This window comes from Rattus norvegicus, chromosome 5 (assembly GCF_021556685.1).
Source record: "Rattus norvegicus strain SHRSP/BbbUtx chromosome 5, alternate assembly SHRSP_T2T, whole genome shotgun sequence".
Taxonomy (NCBI): domain Eukaryota; kingdom Metazoa; phylum Chordata; class Mammalia; order Rodentia; family Muridae; genus Rattus; species Rattus norvegicus.
The window spans coordinates 138,930,718-138,951,885 of record NC_141538.1 but is presented as its reverse complement, the minus strand read 5'-3'; the positions used below and the strand labels follow the sequence as shown (position 1 = coordinate 138,951,885).

General features: G+C 47.2%; 1 protein-coding gene across 4 annotated transcripts; it reads left to right on the top strand.

Annotated features, from left to right (window-relative positions):
- The first annotated feature begins 1,310 nt into the window (after positions 1-1,310).
- Ppih (peptidylprolyl isomerase H) lies at positions 1,311-20,131 on the top strand. Of its 4 annotated transcripts, none has more exons than XR_015619946.1 (10): positions 1,311-1,401; positions 1,580-1,644; positions 1,964-1,987; positions 2,247-2,291; positions 3,320-3,362; positions 3,734-3,826; positions 8,627-8,714; positions 9,415-9,455; positions 10,044-11,134; positions 19,825-20,131. XR_015619946.1 is itself a non-coding variant. In XM_087550219.1 (10 exons), exons 1-9 carry the CDS (start codon positions 1,336-1,338, stop codon positions 10,110-10,112), a joined length of 534 nt encoding a protein of 177 aa, XP_087406345.1. In that variant the 5' UTR covers positions 1,311-1,335; the 3' UTR covers positions 10,113-10,132; positions 12,803-13,391.
- The last annotated feature ends 1,037 nt before the right edge of the window (positions 20,132-21,168 follow it).

The following is a 21,168-nucleotide window of genomic DNA, read 5'->3' as shown; positions in this document are numbered from 1 at the left end:
CCCAAACACCGAGAGCTATTCTCCCAGAGGACCCAGTGTCAATTCCCTACATCCATCTGTCTCAACTGTCTGTCATTCAAGTTCTGTCAATCTAGGGGATCTGACACCCTCTTATAGCCTCCAGGGGCACCAGACGGACAAACATAACACCACTACACATAAAAAAATTTTTTTAAGTCCCCAAATAAACACATACTTGAATAAGGACAATAAGAGATTAACTGGAAAGTGAAATTACTAGCACAAAGGTTTTAAAACCTGAAACTTTCTATATCAAATGAGCTAAAAGCTTGTGACAGAAATGAGTCTAGAAACCTATCCCATGGGCAAATACCAATCCCTGACACTATTAATGATACTACTCTATTATGCTTGCAGGCAGGAGCTTAGCATGGCTGTTCTCTGAGAGACACTCTACCCAGCAGCTGACTCAGAAGGATGCAGAGAACCATGGCCAAACATTGGATGGAGCTTGGGGACTCTTAAGGAAGAGTTGGGGGAAGGATTGAGGGCCTCTGAGGGGATAGGAACTCCACAGGAAAACTAACGGTCAACTAACATTGATCTTTTGGGGCTCTCAGAGACGGAACCACCAGCCAAAGAACATACACAGGATGGACCTAGACACACACGCACACGCACACAGTGCAGATGTGCAGCTCAGTCTTCATGTGAGTCCAGAATAACTGGAGTAGAGGCTATCCCAAAAGATGCCTGGCTGTTTCTTCTAGCTGGGCTGCCTTGTCTGGACTCAGTGGGAGAGAGTGGGCCTAACCTACAGAGACTTGATGGGGGTGGGGGATAACCAGAGGAGATCTCTACCCTCTCAGAAGAAAAGGTAAAGAGGGAATGGGGGAGAAATTGTGGGAGGGGGTAACCAGGAGAGGGGGCAGCGATCTCGGGGTGTAAAGTGAATCGATTAAAAAATAAAAACATTTTACAATCATAAAAAAGAATGAAATTACATTTCCAGCATCGCGACTTCGTCAACCCTACATAACATACCATTTTAAAATATGGAATGTGACCCAGAGGGTCCTCCTCTCATGGGCTGTAACAGAGGACACCAAGTGTGACTGCTCGGGAAAAGCTGTCTGCAAAAGATTCATTTGTATTACGCTAATACAGTCAAGAGAGTGGAGAAGCCCATAGACTTTGATAAAGACGCCTGCGCTCCTTCCCGCAGCTCGGACCAACTCAGCTAAAATTCCCTCAGTACCTGCCACACTTCCGGGGCGGGGCGCAACCGCGGACTGTTTCCACTGCGTCTGCGTTTCCGATGAAGTTCGCGGGACCTGTCACCGGAAGTTAGGCTTCTACTTCCGAGTCAAAGCCATGGCGGTGGCAAATTCAAGTCCCGTCAATCCAGTGGTCTTCTTTGATGTCAGTATTGGCGGCCAGGTGAGATGCGGGCGGCCCAGCGGGCCTGTGCGGGCTGACTGGACTCGGGTAAAGGAGGCAGCCGAGGGGGCCCTTCTAGCCCTCCCGAGATAGGCTGGGTCAGGCGGTGGAGGTGGGAGCTTCCGAGCTGCATGGACAGCGGTCGTGGGCTGAGTATTGCATCTCCCGTTTCTTGCAGGAAGTTGGTCGCATGAAGATCGAGCTCTTTGCAGACGTGGTGCCTAAGACGGCAGAGAACTTTAGGTAAAGATATGTATGCTCCAAGTGAACCAGAGCTGAGCCCTCGGTTCAGTCTTTGCCTTGTCTGCCTCTGTTCATTTATTCATTGCCTTAGAGTAGTGCTCTGGGTATTGCACTGGCCAAATAGCTACCGACTTTGACCGATCCCATATCAACTTAAATCACTAGTCTACGTGCCCTGACATCTGCCCGATCAGTTAGTTAGTGGGCATGCTGGCCCCAGTGTTTGAACTCTCCTCTCCAGAGATTAGAGGTGCTCCAAGCAGTGATGGTACGGCGGCTGAATCGTTCACTGTTTCTTTCTTGATTTCTTTCTTTTTAGGCAGTTCTGCACTGGAGAATTCAGGTCAGTCTCAGATGTGTTTGACTTCTCCACCAACTCCTGAAGGGTGACCTGGACGTTTGGTGAGGGTATTGGAGAACCATGAACAGGTCTCTAGTAATGAAAGATGATATGCAGAGAGAAGATGACTCCTTGGATGTGTTCTTTATCTCTTCTCCCATCCAGATCTTAGTGAGAGTCCTCTTAGCCTCTCGTGCATCCTAAATGGGGAAGACCCACGTTTATTTTTCATCATTCCTAGTGTCTTCCTTTGTGTTTACAGAAAAGACGGCGTTCCGATAGGATACAAAGGAAGCACCTTCCACAGGTAAGGAAGGCTTTTGGCAAACTGGAAATGCAGTCATCTCTTGGTATCTGTACAGGCAGTCCTGTACACCTGAATCCAAAACCTGTGGAGGATTAAGTCTGTTGTTTAAATGGCATGTTCAGGGCTGAGGCTGTAGCTTGGTAGAGAATTTGCCCAGCATTCATAAGACCCTGGATTCGGTACTCAGCACCATGTAGTCTGTGCACAGTGCCTTAAGTCATGCCTGACTTTATGTCATATTGATTGTAGAAACAGTGCCAGGGAAAGCACTCTGTACCTACTCAGTACCTGTTCAGTACAGGAGCATGTCCACATGTTCCTAGAGATCTAAACTCAGATCCTTAGGCTGCACAGCAAGCACTTTACCCGCTGAACCCTCCCTGGTTCTGGGTTATGACTTAGCAGAGACTTTGCGGTAACCACTGTTACCAGGCAGTCGTCTGTAGGAACCTGACCTTCACGATCTCCTGGCTTTCTATGTTTACTTATGAGTTTGACAGAAGTTGCTCCATTTTAATCCTGAAAATGTCCATTGTCTCCCATATCAAGGGTTTTAGAGCTGCAGTCTGTAATCCTCCCCTGGCATTCTTGTGAGGTGTTATGATGTGTTTTCTGAATTCTGCAAGGTAGGGAAAAGAGGCTAAGCAAAGCTAAGGACCTGGGTACACTAGCTGACATCATCCTCGAGTTTCAGTGTGTGCAGCAGTCCATTCACGTTGTGTTCTCTTTCCCCAAAGTGAGGTGGTTTTTTGATGATGTTGTTTTGTTTTCCTTTGGTGACTGTAGGTGTGTCTCTGCCAGGTTTTCAGTTCCTTTCTGTTGTTGAGGTGCTGACTCATACACCTGAGGGCAACTTAAAAGGGGCCCCTGAGTTAAAACTGTTAATCCCTCAGCTGGCTCACCCCAGGGACAAAGACTTTCTCTAAGCCTCAGTGATAAACACTGAACTCCAGAAGACATGCTAATCTACCACTTCAGTGGCTGAACCACTGAATCTTCCCTCAGGATTTTTTTTAACTCTCTTTCAGGGTCATAAAGGATTTCATGATTCAGGGTGGAGATTTTGTTAATGTAAGTACTGCTTTTTTTCTTTGTTAATTTTTTTCCAGCAAGGCCCAGTCTTGAGATTTAAGAATAATAGCTAAGGGACGGAGAGATGGTCTAGCAGTTAAGAGTACTGACTGCTCTTCCACAGGTCCGGAGTTCAAATCTCAGCAACCACATGGTGGCTCACAACCCTCTGTAATGGGATCTGACGCCCTCTGTCAGTCACTATCTTGTTGCCTCATGACAAGGTTGCACTAGATGAAAAGCTGCTTGGTTCAGCTAGGACAGCTGGCTGGCTGGCTCCCCTTACCTGTGGACCATTCTCCCCGGCCTTATCATCTGGTTTCCAGGGTGCCCAACACTCCAGGCCACTGATGTGTCTCTTCTCTACTCAGGGCGATGGTACTGGAGTCGCCAGTATTTACCGGGGTCCATTTGCAGATGAAAATTTTAAACTTAGACACTCGGCTCCAGGCCTGCTTTCCATGGTAAGTGAGGTTCGGTTAAGATTTGGGGTTAGATTAGATTACTGACTGGTTTCTGGTGCCTTGACACCCAGTTCTGTCCCTTGGAATTAGGCCTCACCTGCACCTAGCCCCTCCTCCTTCCTCAGTGTGGTTTGATCTTGTTGGGTGGGCTTTCACAGCTGTAGAAAGCAGACTAAGCTCTGACTTGTGTTGTGCCTTTATATGTACCAAGACTGGGCTTTTGCCTCAGTGTTCAATGGGCTTCCACGGTTGGTGCTCACCTGTTGTTGCCCTGGTTGCCGTGAGTCACTCGCCGGCATAGCTGCATCCTGACTACACACCTGCTTTCCCCTCTCCGTGCTCATCATTTCTATCCCCACACCTAGATATCTCTCCCCAATTCCTGATCCCTGCTCGGACCCCTCCTACCTCCATCCAGCCCACCTCTGCTCATTGCTTGCCCATGTCACCTTGCTCACTCTCCCTCCTCCCTTCCCTTATTCACTCCTCCTGCCCCTACTTCCCACCCCTGCTATCCGTGCCCCACTCCTCACCTCCTTGGTCCCAGTATTTACATGGATATGCTCTGTGCACACATCTTCTCAGGCGTTTATGAAATGAAAGGTTCTGTCACAGCTGCTCCATGTCAGACCTCATGGCAAAGTGTAAAGCTGTAAACACGACCTCTGACATTGTGACATGTAGGGTCTAACAACAAATGCACATGCAGGTGACCAGCCCAGTACAGAATAGTTCATGCCGTCAGTACAGTAAGTGAGGGCCCCTCAGGGTACATAAAAGGACCCTAATGGCCTAGAGAAAGCCTTCCCAGAGGGGAAAGATCTGAGTCTTTACAGGAAGCCGGTACCCAACCCCATAAGAGGAAAGCGTTTCGGATCTAGTGCATAGGCTTTGCAAAAGTCCAAGCCCACACAGACACACAGACACAGTCAGATAGGACAGGTGGCATTTGCTTCATGTGATTCCCTCCTGCTTTTGTAGTGCTGGAGATTGAACCCAGGGTCTCTGTATGATAGGCTATGTCCTGCCTAGCCCTTTGCAACTCTTTATTCTTTTTGTTTTGTTTTGAGACAGGATCTGACCATGTACCTCTGACTGGCATTAAACTTGGTATATAGACAAGGCTGGCTTCAAACTCAAATAGATGTGCCTGCCTCTGTGTGCTGGGGCCACCACACCCAGCTTATTTATTATTATTATGAGTTTGTGCGTGCGTGATGCTGAGAGTATATTTCCAGTGTGTGGGAATGTGGGGGTCAGAGGATAACTTTTGGAAGTTGGCTCTCTCCTCTCTCCTTTACATGGATTCTAGGGGTTAAGCTCAAGTTGTCAGGTTTATGGAGGATCGCCTTTATCCTCTGACCCTCTGGCCAGCCCCTCAGCCCTCTTTCTGCTTTTCCTTTTGAGGCAGGATCCCACTCCATTGCTTAAGATGGCCTTGAAGTCATTCTGTATCCCAGGGAGATCCTGAGCTCAACAGTCCTCCTGCCTCAGCCTCCAAAGGAGCTGGGCTTACTGGCCTGTCCCAGAGCCTTCTGTAGCATAGTTGTCTTGGCTTCTTTCTTATGAATTCTTCAAAGGCAGGGACAGGTCACTTGATCTCAAGGCCCACTTGCCTGCCACAGAAAGACGCAGAGGAGCAACAGAACAGTTATGCGAATGTCTGCCCAAGGCTCTCGGGTACTCAGCACCTTACCTGCCTTAATTCATTTTCATACAGAATGTCCCATTGAGATAATGAGCAAACTGAGGCTCAGGCAGGTTGCATCAGTGAACTAAGATCGCACAGTCACTGGTGGAGTTCTGGGCTTCAGTCTGTGTTAGCTGCTGCAGGGCTATTCCCTGGACATAAGCTATACCACCAGAAAGGAAGAATAAAGATGTGTCCAGAGGAACAGAGGGAGGCCCTGTTCCACACTGTCTGTTGGCAAAGGATTCTGTAAGAACAGCAGAGTTGAGGTAGATGGATGTGGGCCCATTCCAGAGCAGGAGACTACCTTAGCTGGCCGAGTGGACAGGAGGGGGTTCTTCCTCCTATGCAGGAGAAGCTCAGGAGTACATGTGCAAACATCCCAGCTTTCTTCTGAGACATGGTCTCACTGTGTAGCCCTGACAGACCTGGAAGCTCCATAGGTCAAACTGGTTTCAGTCCACCTCCATCCTCCTGCTTCTGTCTACTGAATGGTTAGATTATTTATATGTGTGAGGACCCAAGTTCAATTCCCAGCCTGGTTAAAGAAAAGAAAGATGAAAGAGATTTCCGAGGTGTAATATACAATCTCAGATTGGAGGTGACCCGAGACATTCCCTGCTTCATGCTTAAACATAGAACCGGCCATTTCACATTCATATTATGTCTGATTAAAGCTGGTGCCCCATTCAGTGTGAGTTCTGCTCTTGTTGTAGTAGTGGTGTTCTGTAAAATCTGCTCACCCATACCCCACCCCCCAGGCTGTCATTGAAGTCACTATAGTAGTGTTCTATCCTCACCACCGGGATGGCCTTGAACTTGTGGTTCTCTTCCCTCCATCTCACATTTTGGGGGTTATAGTCATGGGCGCCTATGCCCACTTTGTGTGTCTTTGAGTAATAGCACTTTCACTTTTCTATTTCCTGTCTCTCTTTCCCCCAAATCTTTGTGTAGTTACATGGACACTGTCGTAAGGCAACACTGCAGGAGCTCAGTGTAGGTTTGAGGGATGAAAGTGGACTTAGCAGAAGGCAGTTATGATCACAGCCTGTTCTTTTGTGCTATGGTATTGAGTGTGTTAGTGTAAAGATTATTTTGAAACTGAGCATGGTGCATATGCCTGATCTCTGCTTGCTTGCGGGGCTGAGGCAGAAGGATCTTGAGTTGAGGGCAGTGCTGTTCTGTCTCAGGACTGGGCATATAATCAGTGCCAGAGTGTCACTCAGTGTGTGCGAGGCCCTAAATACCACAAAAAAAGGGGGAGACAAGGCTATCGTGGTAGCTCATTCACGTTATTCTAAAACTCAGGAGGCCGATCTCCACAACTCTGATGGTTTGGTGCCAGCCTGGGCTACAGAAATGAGACCCTATTTTTTAGGAGGGGGAGGCGACAAAACAAATTGAGCCTGCCTCTGAGCAGACAGTTTGTAGGTTAGAAAGGAGGGGTGGGGGAGAAAGGGGAAGAGATGTGGCTACAAAGTTTCGAATTCTCAGGGGGGGAGGTGGGCAGTGGCTCAGTAGCATGTTGGTTTCTAGCACTGCACAGCATAAGCATGGCACATAAGCGCTTGAGGCAGGAGGATCAGGACTGTGTACACAGTTGAGTTCTAGGACAGTTTAGGTTACATGAGACCTTCTCTCAATCTCCTCTCCCCTCAATAAAAAAAAAAAATGAAATTCAGCAATGAAAGACTTGGGACAGTGCAGGGACTAGAAGGGTGGTTCAGTGGTGAGATCACTTCTGTTCTTGCAGAGGACCCAAGTTTGGTTCCCAGCTCTATTTCAGGCTGCGAACAACTGCTACTGAGGATCCTGCATGAATGTGGTGCACATAAGCTTTCCACAGGCAGACACATACAAGTAAATAAATTTAAATACATTGCAAAACCACTTCAGACAGCTGGTTTCATAGGTAATGTGTCTCTTCTTAGCTGGTAACTAATTTGTAAATATAGTCCAGGTGTAACTAATTGGCAATAACAACGCTAAGTCCTGTAAGGAGGGAAAGGGGTGTGGTAAGATAGCTCAGCAAGTAGAGACAGGGATAAAGGCACCTACTGCACACCCCTGAGAGCCTAAGTTCAGTCCTAGCCCCATGTCAAGGTACAGTTGGAGAATTTATGCCACACAGCCATTCTTTGACCTCAGACACCAGGTACATGTGCACAAGCGTGTGCAGACACACATAGTTTTTAGAAAGCTTAAAAGAGTGGGGTTGGGGTTGGGGATTTAGCTCAGTGGTAGAGCGCTTGCTTAGGAAGTGCAAGGCCCTGGGTTCGGTCCCCAGCTCCGAAAAAAAGAACCAAAAAAAAAAAAAAAAAGAGTGGGGTGGTGGTGGTACACACGTTTAATCCCAGCACTTAGGAAGCAGGGGCAGGAAGATCTCTGAGGTCAAGGCTAGCATGGTTTGTCAGAAACTACAGAGCTAGTTCCAGGATAGTCAGAGCTATACAGAGAAACCTTGTCTCAAAAAAAAAAAAAAAAAAAAAAAGAAAGAAAAGAAAAGAAAAGAAAAAAGAAGCGAAGAGGGAACCATTCCCCTTCTTCTTGCACCAAGAAGGGAGCCTTACTCCATGTTCTTCTGCAGGAAGAAGAGAAAAGTAAAGGAATTAGCTAGAGAGATGAGAGGGTCTAGGGGAAGAGAATAAATAAGAACAGAATATTATATATAATATAATATGTATCATTATATATGTACATATTATGAACATTATATATATATATATGCCTTAATTAAAGCCATCACTTTGTTGTATGCTAACCTAAAAACTTAAATAAATCTTGTGTTTGCTTGTTTTAGATGAACAGTCATTCCTATTACAAACCTCACTGGGGCTCCGTGGGTAAAGGTGCCTACCACCCAATCTGATGGCCTGAGTTCAATCCCCAGGACCCATGGGATGGAAGGAGAGAACTGACACCTACAAAACTTGACACTAAAATGACTGTAAACTGTTTAAAGACTCTGTGTCCTATTTATCCTGTGTCCTTGTCTAGGTCTGGGCTCCTAATAGGTGCTCAGTTAGGTTGTAGTTAGAGCTGCAGACTTTGTGGGAAACCACCTAAAGTGGCCAGAGAAACTTAATGTAGGTGTATTTTGTTTCCGTCAGGCAAACAGTGGTCCCAGTACAAATGGCTGCCAGTTCTTTATCACGTGTTCTAAGTGTGATTGGCTGGATGGAAAGCATGTAGTGTTTGGTAAGTCTTACTCCCGTTCCATCGTCTCAGTCACTAGGGCCTGCCACAGGATCCAGTCTCCACAGCCACTGGATGTGCTCAGCTGCAGTAGCTGCTCTAGGCAAGGACAGATGGACATGGTGGGGATGGACAGGACAGATGGACATGGTGGGGATTCACAGGACAGATGGACATGGTGGGGATGCGCAGGACAGATGGACATGGTGGGGATGCGCAGGACAGATGGACATGGTGGGGATGGACAGGACAGATGGACATGGTGGGGATGGACAGGACAGATGGACATAGTGGGGATGGACAGGACAGATGACATGGTGGGGATGGGAGGACAGATGGACATGGTGGGGATGGACAGGACAGATGGACATGGTGGGGATGGACAGGACAGATGGACATGGTGGGGATGGCAGGACAGATGGACACGAAGGTTGTCTAGAACTCAGGGGAAAGACAAGAGTATCCCAATAAATACTTGTGAAGTTAAAGAAATGCCCCAGAGGCAGCATGGAGGAGTGGGGTTTGGGGGTCACTCATTTCCAAGCCTGTACCCTAGTTCCCGTGTATATTCCCTATGACTTTGGGCGAGTGAGCTTCCGTACATTGTAAGGGGTCTGATGAGATTCTGATTGAACGTGGGTACTAGGAGCTGGAAAACACTGCTCACACCAAGAAGGGAGCCTTACTCCATGTTCTTCTGCAGGGAAAATCATTGATGGACTTCTAGTGATGAGGAAGATTGAGGTAGGTCCTGATGGGTGTCTCGTGCCTGTTACTGAGGAGCTGGTCTTTGACACCACCTGCCACCGTTCACAGTTCCAGGCTCCTTTAGGAAAGAGAGCAAGCTTGGACCCATTCTTTAACCAGAATCCTTTGTGACCTGTACCCTGCCTGCCCCTCCATGACCCCTCTGCCACTGTCTCCTCTGGTCCAGTGGCATCAAGCTCCTGGCTCTTCTCTAAGGAGGTCCTACAGGTGTGTGCCTCCTGCCCTTCGCACCCCAAGCCTTGGCTCCAGCGCTTCTCTCTACCTAAGGAATTCCTTCATGGGATCTCACCTACCCTTCGTGGCCCAGTTCGGGTGCCCCTCTTCTGTGACTCCCCCTCCATAAACGGGGTCCCTTCAGTGTTCTTCGGACTGGCTACATGATTCCGTGTGGGACTACGGCCTCTCGGTGTTCCTTTTCTCTTTGATCTGTTAAATTTTACTGTCTGTCAGGACACACTCCTCATGTCAGTCTGATCTTGGACCTTTCCATAGGGGATGAAAGGTTCCATGAGGCACTGGACAAGTGCCTGAGTACATTTCATGATCTTGTGCTTTGTTTTCTAGAATGTTCCCACAGGCCCCAACAATAAGCCCAAACTGCCAGTGGTGATCTCACAGTGTGGGGAAATGTAATCTAGACAAGACTGAACCAGGTAAGTGTTCTCTTCTTCCTGGCTAGGAAAAGGAATCATGGCTTGAGGGAGACTTTCCCTCTGCTTGTGTGCTGGGAGCAGGCACTCCTTCAGAGCAAGTTTTCTCAATTGTCAGGAGAGGAGGTCAACCTTAGGGTCATTGTGAGAAGCAAAAAAGGATGGACACTACAAATACTCCCCTTTTTACTGCTTCATACAATGTCACCCTGAGAAGGACCTGACTCCCTTGTACTGGGACCAACCTGGGGAGCCAGGAGACATGCTATGCTGTCCACAGAACTGACACTGGTGTCCAGCTTTGGAAGCGTGGACCTCACATGCAGCGTTCACAGGGGCTCTTCCTCCTAATACTTGCCACTGGCTGCTTTGCACTGGGGCTTTCTGAAAAAGAATTGAGAGCACTCCCGGGAGGAAAGACATGTTCTTGGAGGTGACTGCTAGTAAAGCAAAATGACTTGGGTGCTAGAGCACACTAGGGAAAATGGGTCTGTCCACTCTGGGAGGAGCCATGGTGTTTGGTTTGCCTTTTACATTTTTTTCAAACCTACAGAAATGTTGAGGAAATGTTGATTAATCACTCTCACAAGCTTGCAGCTAGGGTGACCGGTGATTGACATTGTTATGGACAGGCTGTCTCCTCCCTCCGTTCCTATGCCACATCCTCTCCTCCGCTGTCTTCTTTCTCTTCCTTAACTCGTGGCCCTCGGTGCTTTCGTTCTCATTCCCAAACTACAGATCTCTTGACACTTCAGCCCTTAGCACTTCAGGGAAGAACCCCCAAAAGTGAGACATCCTAAATACACAACATGATATTTGTAATACCTGGTACAAATTCCAGACTAACTTTTAAATCATACAAAGTTTATTTGTAGTGATGGGGACTGAGCCAAGTTTGTGTATTCCACAAAGTACACTACCACTGAGCTGTACCCTCGGTCCCACTTTTATAGATGGACACACACACACACACACACACACACACACACACACACACACACAGAGGTACTGGCTGGACATGTTGGTGTACTCCTTTACTCCTAGCTACTTGAAAGGCTGAGGCAGGAGGATCATCTGAGAAGGTTTAGAGAACACCCTAACACCCTGAGCAAACCCTTCACCAAAGTCCTTGTTTTCTTGTTTGATTTTTTTCATCTGTTTGTTTTAATGTGTATGGGTGTTTTCCCTCCCCTTTGTGTAACACTCGTATGCCTGGTGTCCACAGAAGCCAGAAAAGGACATCAGATATCCTGGAGTTGTAAGTGCTTGTAGGCCATTGTGTGGGTGCTTGGATTTGAACCTGGGTCTTCAGTAAGAACAACAAATGCTCTTAGTCACTGAGGCATCTCTCCAACCTGCACTCCTTTATTTTTATTTGCACAAATAGCATAATACAATTTCCATGTGAAGACTTTAACACCAGAATAACGATGTAGAAGCTGTCCTTCTCAGAAGTCACTGATCAGTGAGGTGTGTTCACCTTTTGTCAGTTTGTTTTGGGGAAGATTGTTTTTCCTTAAAACTTTTTCTTTTTGTGAGTACACTGTATCTTTACTCACACACCAGAAGAGAGCATCAGATCCCATCACAGATGGTTGTGAGCCACCATGTGGTTGCTGGGAATTGAACTCTGGACCTCTGGAAGAGCAGTCAGTGCTTTTAATCACTGAGCCATCTCTCCAGCCCCAGATTGTTTTTTCTTAAATGACATCATGCTATAGTATTCCTCTTGCTTTTTTCCCCCTCTTTTTTAATTGTATATGTGTCTGGGTTGGGGGTGTGTGCATGTGAGTTAATTTACCTCCTTAGAGCTTGTACCAGGAGTTGTCAGCTACTGAGTGTGAGTACTGGGTCCTCTGTAAGAATGTAAGTGCCACTAACCACTGAGCCATCATCTCTCCACCCATACCTGGTTCTTTGCCTCAGCCTCCTTATTGCTGAGATAAAATATTACCACACCTAGCTAGACATGGTGGGACAGTCTTTCATCCCAGCACTCAGGAGGCAGAGGCAGGCAGATCTCTGAGTTCGAGGCTGGCCTAGACTACAGAGCAAGTTCTAGGACGGCCAGAGCTACACAGAAAAAAAATTTTTTTTTTCTTATTTTTTGCTGAGTATGATGCTACACATCTGTAATTCTGTAATCCTAGCCAGGGAGAGAGGGATAAGAGTATGACAAGATTAAGGGCCATCTGGACTTGAGAATGAATTCAAAGCTAGTCTGGCAGCTTAGTGAGACCCTATGTGAGAGAGGACAGATGAAGCCTGCTCAGGGGCAGGTAAAGGTTCCGCCTACCAAGCTTGTCTACCTGAGTTTGATCCCCAAGACCACGTGGAGGAAAGCGAACTTACTACTGCAAATGTTCTCGGACACGTGTTGTGGTTTTGCACAACCATATGCACGTGTGCAAAATAAACAAATGTAGCCTTTTGTTGGGGCTGGGTGTAGAGAGATGTACTTACAATGTCGGTATTTGGAGGCCAAGCTCGCCGCAAGGTTGAGGCAAGCCAGGGCAGCAGCTTCTTGGCCACCAGTGAAAAAGAAGCTGGGCTGCGGCTCAGGGCTGCAAAGCACCCACAGGGTGAAGTGGAACTTCTGGGTTTGGGGGAAGTCAGTTGTGTCAAGTGATGTTTTGCTGGGGCACACAGGTGAAAGGATGTTTTCTGAAACAGACACAAAAAGAAATGCACCAAAAAACCTCTGGTGGTGTTTTGGCGGCTTCTTGCCGCTTCCTCGGACTTGGACGGATTGGCAGAGTGATGTCAGCTGATACTGACTCGTGAGGTGTTTTGTTGAAGCAAGACTTGTGGGATCTTTACTTCATTGAGAGAAGCACAGCAGAGAACTGCACTTGGTATCCATGTGGGCACTGGTCCCTCCTGCTGACACTTGCTGATTCATCGGAGGTCTGGCTGTTCCTGCTGGGTGACACCATTGCTGCTGATTCATGTCTGCCATCTTGTCTGCTGTACTGGACTGCTGGTATCCTGACAATTGGAGATTGAAATTACCCCAAGGAACTACTTCTAAACTACAGACAGCAGAGCCTCTCGGTTTCCTCTGGATAGACCTGCCGATGCTGATTCGTGTGAACTGCACTGATTATATCCTGACAGCACAGTTGGATTTTCTCCAAAGAACTATTTCTAACAAGTTCACTTCCCTGTAACCTAATAACCTCTTTCCCTCTACCTTTGGTGGGTGGTGGACTAGAAGGGAGGTTAAAGCGTTTAAGAACCCTTATTAAAGACCTGCACCGGGGCCAGGGTCTCACTATATCACCTTGACTAGCCTGTCTCCAACTCATGGAGATGCCCTGTCTTCCTTGTGCCTTGCGGAAGGCATGCAGCAACATGGCTGCCAGTCTCTTTTTCACATAGAGATCTAGTCAAATACCAAACAACTCCAGTGACTGTCTCATCATCGTCTGTTATAGGCTTGTGCTCAGAGCATCTGGAATTTACAGGCATTCAGAAAGATTTACTGCATACGGTGTTGGAGAGAATACCAGGCACTCTAGAAAGGGCATTAGGGTAAGCAGTGCTGAGGCAGGAAAGCACAAGTGCATGCTGGGAGCTACATGTGGACCTTGCTTGCCTAGACAAATGGTTTCCTTCTCAGGATGAACAGATACCATGAACCTTTCTGCCACAGCGGGGGCTCCCCTGGGCTCAACCTGCTCCCACTTCCAGAGCTGGCTATTTCCTGTTCTCAGGAAGAGTTCATATACTGATCCCTGATCACCACTAGATGATAGAAGATTACATAAAGACTCAAAGGTCATTTAAGAAATATATAATCTACCTAAAAATTTAGGTCTCTAGTCATGCCTGTGTGGATTATGTCTGCATTGGTCCCTTTGGCTGTTGTTTTCCAATCCCATGAGGGTTCACCACTTTGCTTTGTAATAGATTCTTAAAAACTTGTCTGGAACTGGAAGTGGTGGTGCATACCTTTAATCCCAGCACTCAGTAGGTGGAAACAGGAACATCTCTTTAAGCTTGAGGCTAGCCTGGTCTACACAGTGAGTTCCAGGACAACCAAGGCTAGATAGAAAGACCCTGTCTCAGAAGTTGAGTAGGAGTGGGGAGTTAGATTTGGCCAGGAACTCTTTATGTTAAGGGCATAGGGGCCGTAACTTGGTGATAGAATCCTTGTCTGACACAAGATTCAATGCCCAACACCACAAGCCAAAACCCTCTCCACTGCAGTCTCCTTTTGGTACAGTTCTTTACAAACTGGAAAGCCTTGGGGCTTTATGAATTATTAACCCGCCTCCCCACTATTAGCAAAAGTCATTTACATCTTTCTCTGTCAAAGTCCCTCTTGTAGCCCAAAGGGAACAAATTCTTCAGTGGCCATTCACATTCCAGAGGCCTGCTAGAGCGGGACAGTCCAATGGGCAGCCCTGTCTGCAGTGATAGAAATGCATGCCTGGAACTGTACCTAGACACTAGAGCTAGGGATGTTTAAGCATGTGAAACTTCGCCACTGTGGCCAGGCTGGGGCGGGAGGAGTTTGAAACATTAGTTTAGCCTGCAGACCAAGAACTCGCTGTAACCCAGTCTAGACTCAAACTGTGATAATCCTGCCTCTGCCTCCTAAGTGTAATCATAAACATGCCTCACTGTGCTCATCATAAACGTGCCTCACTGTGCTCAGCTACTTTTGAGGTAAGGTCTCACGTAATCCAGCCTCAGGTTTGCTATGTAGCTGAGGATGACCTTGAATTTCTGATCCTCCTGCCCCCACCCTCTGAGCGCTGGGATTGCAGGTGTGCATCATCACATCTAGTCTATTAGTTTTAATTTAAAAGAATCGTATGTAGTTGTAGTGACAGCCATCTTAGACAGTGAGTTGTAGGCTGCTTCAATTCAGTCCTCCAGCCCCAACTTGCTGGGCTGGAGCTGACACTGAGGGACCCAGCATCAGTTATTCTAGGGACCCAGCATCAGTTATTCTAGGGACCCAGCATCAGTTATTCTAGGGACCCAGCATCAGTTATTCTAGGGACCCAGCATCAGTTATTCTAGGGACCCAGCATCAGTTATTCTAGGGACCCAGCATCAGTTATTCTAGGGACCCAGCATCAGTTATTCTAGGGACCCAGCATCAGTTATTCTAGGGACCCAGCATCAGTTATTCTAGGGACCCAGCATCAGTTATTCTAGGGACCCAGCATCAGTTATTCTAGGGACCCAGCATCAGTTATTCTAGGGACCCAGCATCAGTTATTCTAGGGACCCAGCATCAGTTATTCTAGGGACCCAGCATCAGTTATTCTAGGGACCCAGCATCAGTTATTCTAGGGACCCAGCATCAGTTATTCTAGGGACCCAGCATCAGTTATTCTAGGGACCCAGCATCAGTTAGTTATTCTAGGGACCCAGCATCAGTTAGTTATTCTAGGGACCCAGCATCAGTTAGTTATTCTAGGGACCCAGCATCAGTTATTCTAGGGACCCAGCATCAGTTATTCTAGGGACCCAGCATCAGTTATTCTAGGGACCCAGCATCAGTTATTCTAGGGACCCAGCATCAGTTAGTTATTCTAGGGACCCAGCATCAGTTATTCTAGGGACCCAGCATCAGTTATTCTAGGGACCCAGCATCAGTTATTCTAGGGACCCAGCATCAGTTATTCTAGGGACCCAGCATCAGTTATTCTAGGGACCCAGCATCAGTTATTCTAGGGACCCAGCATCAGTTAGTTATTCTAGGGACCCAGCATCAGTTATTCTAGGGACCCAGCATCAGTTATTCTAGGGACCCAGCATCAGTTATTCTAGGGACCCAGCATCAGTTATTCTAGGGACCCAGCATCAGTTATTCTAGGGACCCAGCATCAGTTAGTTATTCTAGGGACCCAGCATCAGTTATTCTAGGGACCCAGCATCAGTTATTCTAGGGACCCAGCATCAGTTATTCTAGGGACCCAGCATCAGTTATTCTAGGGACCCAGCATCAGTTATTCTAGGGACCCAGCATCAGTTATTCTAGGGACCCAGCATCAGTTATTCTAGGGACCCAGCATCAGTTATTCTAGGGACCCAGCATCAGTTATTCTAGGGACCCAGCATCAGTTATTCTAGGGACCCAGCATCAGTTATTCTAGGGACCCAGCATCAGTTATTCTAGGGACCCAGCATCAGTTATTCTAGGGACCCAGCATCAGTTATTCTAGGGACCCAGCATCAGTTATTCTAGGGACCCAGCATCAGTTATTCTAGGGACCCAGCATCAGTTATTCTGGTACTTCCAGCCACTGCAGAGGCTGAGGGTCACCTGTGTAGGCTTTGTTTGTTTGTTTAAAGATTTATTTATTATGTATACAGTGTTCTGCCTGGATATGTGCCTGTAGACAGAAGAGGGCACCAGGATCCCAATACAGATGTCATTGTGCGCCACCATGTGGTTGCTGGAATTTGAACTCGGGGCCTCTGGAAGAGCAGTCAGTGCTCTTAACCACTGAGCCACCTCTCCAGCCCTCAAAAATCTACTTTTTTTTTTCTTTTTTTCGGAGCTGGGGACCAAACCCAGGGCCTTGCGCTTGCTAGGCAGGCGCTCTACCACTGAGCTAAATCCCCAACCCCTCAAAATCTACTTTTAATAAGAGTTCTTAAATGCTTTAACCTCCTTTCTAGTCAGCACATCACCCACCAGAGGTAGAGAGAAAGAGGTTATTAGGTTACTGGGGAAGTGAACTTGTTTAGAAATAGTTCTTCGGGGCAAATCCAATCTGTTGTCAGGATATAATCAGTGCAGTTCACAAGAATCAGCATCGGCAGGTCTATCCAGAGGAAACCAAGAGGCTCTGCTGTCTGCAGTTTAGAAGTAGTTCCTTGGGGTGATTTCAGTCTCCAATTGTCAGGATACCAGCAGTCCAGTCCAGTAGTCAGGATGGCAGACGAATCAGCAGCAGTGGCATCACCCAGGAACAACCGGGACTGGCAGGGATGCCAAGGGAAGTTCTGCCATGCCTCAACGAAGTGAAGATCAGCGAAGACAAGAGATGCGTTGCAAAGCCAGCTATGCAAGCCCACTGTCACTGTCCACTGAGTCGTACACTTTCTCCCAACATCACATGTCCTCCCACGAGTCTTGCCTCAGCAAAACGCCACGTGAGTCAATATCAGCTCACATCACTCTGCCCAAGTCTAACGAAGCAGCGAGAAGCCCTCAACACCACCAGAGGTTTTTGGTGTGTTTTTCTCTGTGTCTGCTTCAGTGAAACATTCTTTCATGTCTACTTTAGCAAAACGTCCTTTCACCTGTGTGCCCCAGCAAAACATCATTTGACATATCTGACTTTCCAAAGAAACCAGAAGTTTCCACTTCACACTTGACCCAGGAATTCAAGTTTAACCTGGGCGAGCATAGCAGCATAGCATGACCTCACTTTATTTTGAAGGCAAAGTGCTTGCTCAAGAGAGCCTGAGTTCAGGACCCTAGGACCCACAGAAATGCTGGTTGTAGGAGCTGGAGAGATGGTTCAGTAGTTAGGGACATTTGTTGCTGTAGCAGAGCATCCGGGTTCAGTACTTAACCATATGAAGCTAGCTTACAGCCATCAGCAAGTCCAGTTCTAGGAGATCTGCTGCTCTCTTCTGACCTCCTGGGGTGCCTGTGTGGGGCACATACTTACATGCAAGCAAAACATGCACACGTATTCTCTTAAAGTGCTGTCGTGGGTTTTAAGGCATCAGGGAGTTAAGATGTAGAGAAGCTTGGCAGATGGCTGTCCACTTAGAATTTCTTCATAGTGAGACCTAGGACACGTTAAGGAAAATAAGGAATTCAGATGAAAGCTTACAAGCTTCTCTAACCTCCCAGAAGTGTTTTTTCCTTTAATACTTTGTGTATTCTGCCCAAGTATATCTGTGCACCATGTGCATGCGTGGTGCCCAAGGAGGCTGGAAGACAACATCAGAACTCCTGGAACTGGAGCTACACAGTCGTGAGCTACCATGTGGGAACTGGGAATTGAACCCAGGTCCTCTGAAGGAACAGGAAGTGAGAGTTCTTAACCACTGAGCCATCTTTCCAGCACCCCAGAAGTGTATTTTATTATACCTCAGGTTTGTTTTGGGTGCAGTAATGGTTGACAGCCATGTAGATTTTAGGACCTATTAGACAATTGTTGTCTAGTTGAATTTTGGGGTGGGGGTGCTGTGACAGTCTTAGCCTTTCGATCATCCAAATTACAGGTATGAGTTACCTTGCAGAGTATTCTTCCTCATATTTCAATGTGCTTCGAATTCCCAGAAGAATTGTTAGAAAGCTGGTTCTGGTGAATTTTCACCGGTAATAGTGGCAAGACTCAGCATGGGGGATTACAGGGTGTGTCCTTCCCTGGAGAACCCAGCCCAAGAGGAAATGCCAATCAGTGTTCACAGGCTCACCTTACCATGCAGCTGAACTGTCTGAGATTGCCCGCACTATAAATATAGCAAGTATAATAAAGAGACCAGCACCCTAGATATCTGCAAGGGCACCCACATGTTTACCTGCCTGTTGGGCGTGTGCACTATTCCCTGCTTTAAGAGTGGGGAGCTCTGCCACTCGAGAGGTAGAATGCTGGGCTTCAGTCTGAAGGCAGGCTCCCATGTTGTCTTTACGTGCTTGGCTCTTCTATGCAGTACTGCCGAGCCTTCTGAAAAAGAAAAGAGGGACCTGTGTGTATCGGCAAGCTTTCTAAAGCGACTGTTGAGAGCCAGTATGCTGCCAAACATGGCACTCTGTTGAACGTTTCAGAACTTTCTGTGGAGCTAAATAGCACACTGCTGATAGTAGATACTTCTGCTGAGTAGCGACAGCAAAGACTTTTTTCAGTTAATGTCCTATTTCTGTTTGAATTGCCTACATTGAGCTTACATCTTCTAATAGAAACACGCACTGTGTGTGTATGTGATATCCCAAGTCTTACCATTCCCTCCCAAAGCTTGCCTATGGTTAATATCAGTTCAGAATTCCTGCCTACATCCCTCCAGCTCATCTGGGTTCAGTCTGTCAGTGTTTTCCACCAGGTTCCACTACAGCGTGTGACACAGTGCATCTATCACAAATAGATGTCTGGTTTTGTCTCGACTGAAAACACCTAAAGCAAGGATCATATTGAGAACACAGTGCCTGGTGTCACAGACCTTTGTCCCTGCTGTAGATTACAGTGCTATTTACGGTGCACTTACGCATTCTTACACCCTTTGAGGGCCATGGGTAAACTTTCTGAACCTGTGATACCAGAACTCACTCTCTCCTAGCAGAGGTGTGCTGCATAAGGGGACTGGTAAGAGAAAGATGATGGCAGTACCTGGGTAGACAGGCCTTCCTCTGAGCACAGCTAGCCATCAAAGCCTGATGGAGACACAGCCCTTGGACCATGCAGAAAGCCCCACACCGTTAACTCTGTGGCCTTAGTCATTGAATCTGGAACTCTTGTCGGTCCCTTTGCATGGAGATAGGACATGCAAGCCAGTGACGCCGTGCAGCAGGTGAAGCCACTTGCTAACCTGAGTTGGATCCCTGGGACCCACATGCTTAAGACAGCCAACTCACACAAGTCCACTGATCCCATGACATGTATGTCCTCACATATATAAGTAAATGCAATTTACAAGTTAATGTATACTACACAGTAGCGAGAGGTGAACACACACACACACACACACACACACACACACACACACACACACAGTCTTCACATGGTCCTGGGGATTCAAAAAATCTAGTCTTTAGGAAAAAGATTTAAGAGTTGGGAGTGCTTGTTCTGTGGAATGTCCCCTTCCTGTTCTTTTATCCTTCTCCTCACAGTCCTGTCTCTACCATTTAGGTCCTCTGCTGCTTTGGGGTGACATTCTCCCTTGAGTCTGACAGGCTGGACTGGCCTCTTTGCTTCCCTGTCTCCACAGTGTGTGATCCAGGACCTGGAAGTATCATAAATCAGAACCAATAATCCTGTTTAAATTTCGAACTGTAAATAAAGGGTTTTTTTAATGCATGGATTCTGTAGTTACTATTTGTGTTGCTCATTTTTAAAGTCAAGAAAAGCCAAAGTTGGGGTTGGGAATTTAGCTCAGCGGTAGGTAGAGCACTTGCCTAGCAAGCGCAAGGCCCTGGGTTCGGTCCCCAGTTCCGGAAAAAAAGAAAAAAAGAAAAAAAAAAGCCAAAGTTTACTCAAATAGGACAGTTTAAGTTTAAATGAAAAGTGTCCAGAGCTGGCTGGTGACACAGACCTTTAATCCCAAAACCAGAAAAAAATAAGGAAACCCAAAGTACCAGGAAAAGTAACAGCTGATTTGGTCATGGCCTGCATTTAAAAGAAATCAGGGAGAGGTTGGGGATTTAGCTCAGTGGTAGAGCGCTTGCCTAGCAAGCTCAAGGCCCTGGGTTCGGTCCCCAGCTTCGGGAGGGAGGGGGGTGGGGGGGAATCAGGGAAAGCTGTGCCTGTCTGGGTCAGGACTAGGAAGGTGGCAGATCCAGCCAGACCTCAGGAGAGCTGGTGTGTGTTTCTAAGACGCTGTAATGATCTGTCCTGTCACCTCGCCTCTGTCTCTCAGGAGCTAGCATGAAGAACCAAGTGCTGTGTTATCAAAGCCTCCAACTTGCACCAGTTGCAGGGTCTTTTCGGGTTCACACTGATGGACAAAAGTAGCTCTAGGTAGTCCAGGATATCCCAGCTTAACCAGCTAACTTGAGTCCTGTACAAACTGCCGACTTGGCTCAACAAACTGCTCCATGTTTGTGGGATGGTGGTTTGAGAGGGTAGAGACCCATATAGCTAGGAGAGAATTGAGCCCCCCACCCTCGAATCCCCTCTCCACAGAGGTTTATAAATATGCATTGGTGTTTTCCTGCTTGTGTGAGAGTATCAGATTTCCTGCATGTGGTTGCTGGGAATTGAACCCAGGACTTCCTGACGGACAGTCTTCTTAACCACTAAGCTACCTCTCCAATCGAGCTGGGGAGGTCTCAAGGGAAGTTTATATTCTCTCAGATCCCAGTTTTCTCTTCAGTAAAAAAAGAGTGTCACATAGTTACC

Bases quoted from the DNA above. Each gene is read 5' to 3' on its own strand.
- Ppih (XM_087550219.1), top strand. From the start codon at position 1,336: ATGGCGGTGGCAAATTCAAGTCCCGTCAATCCAGTGGTCTTCTTTGAT. The intron at 2,292-3,319 runs GTAAGGAAGGCT...ACTCTCTTTCAG, and splicing joins AAAGGAAGCACCTTCCACAG to GGTCATAAAGGATTTCATGA. The intron at 3,363-3,733 runs GTAAGTACTGCT...TTCTCTACTCAG, and splicing joins AGGGTGGAGATTTTGTTAAT to GGCGATGGTACTGGAGTCGC.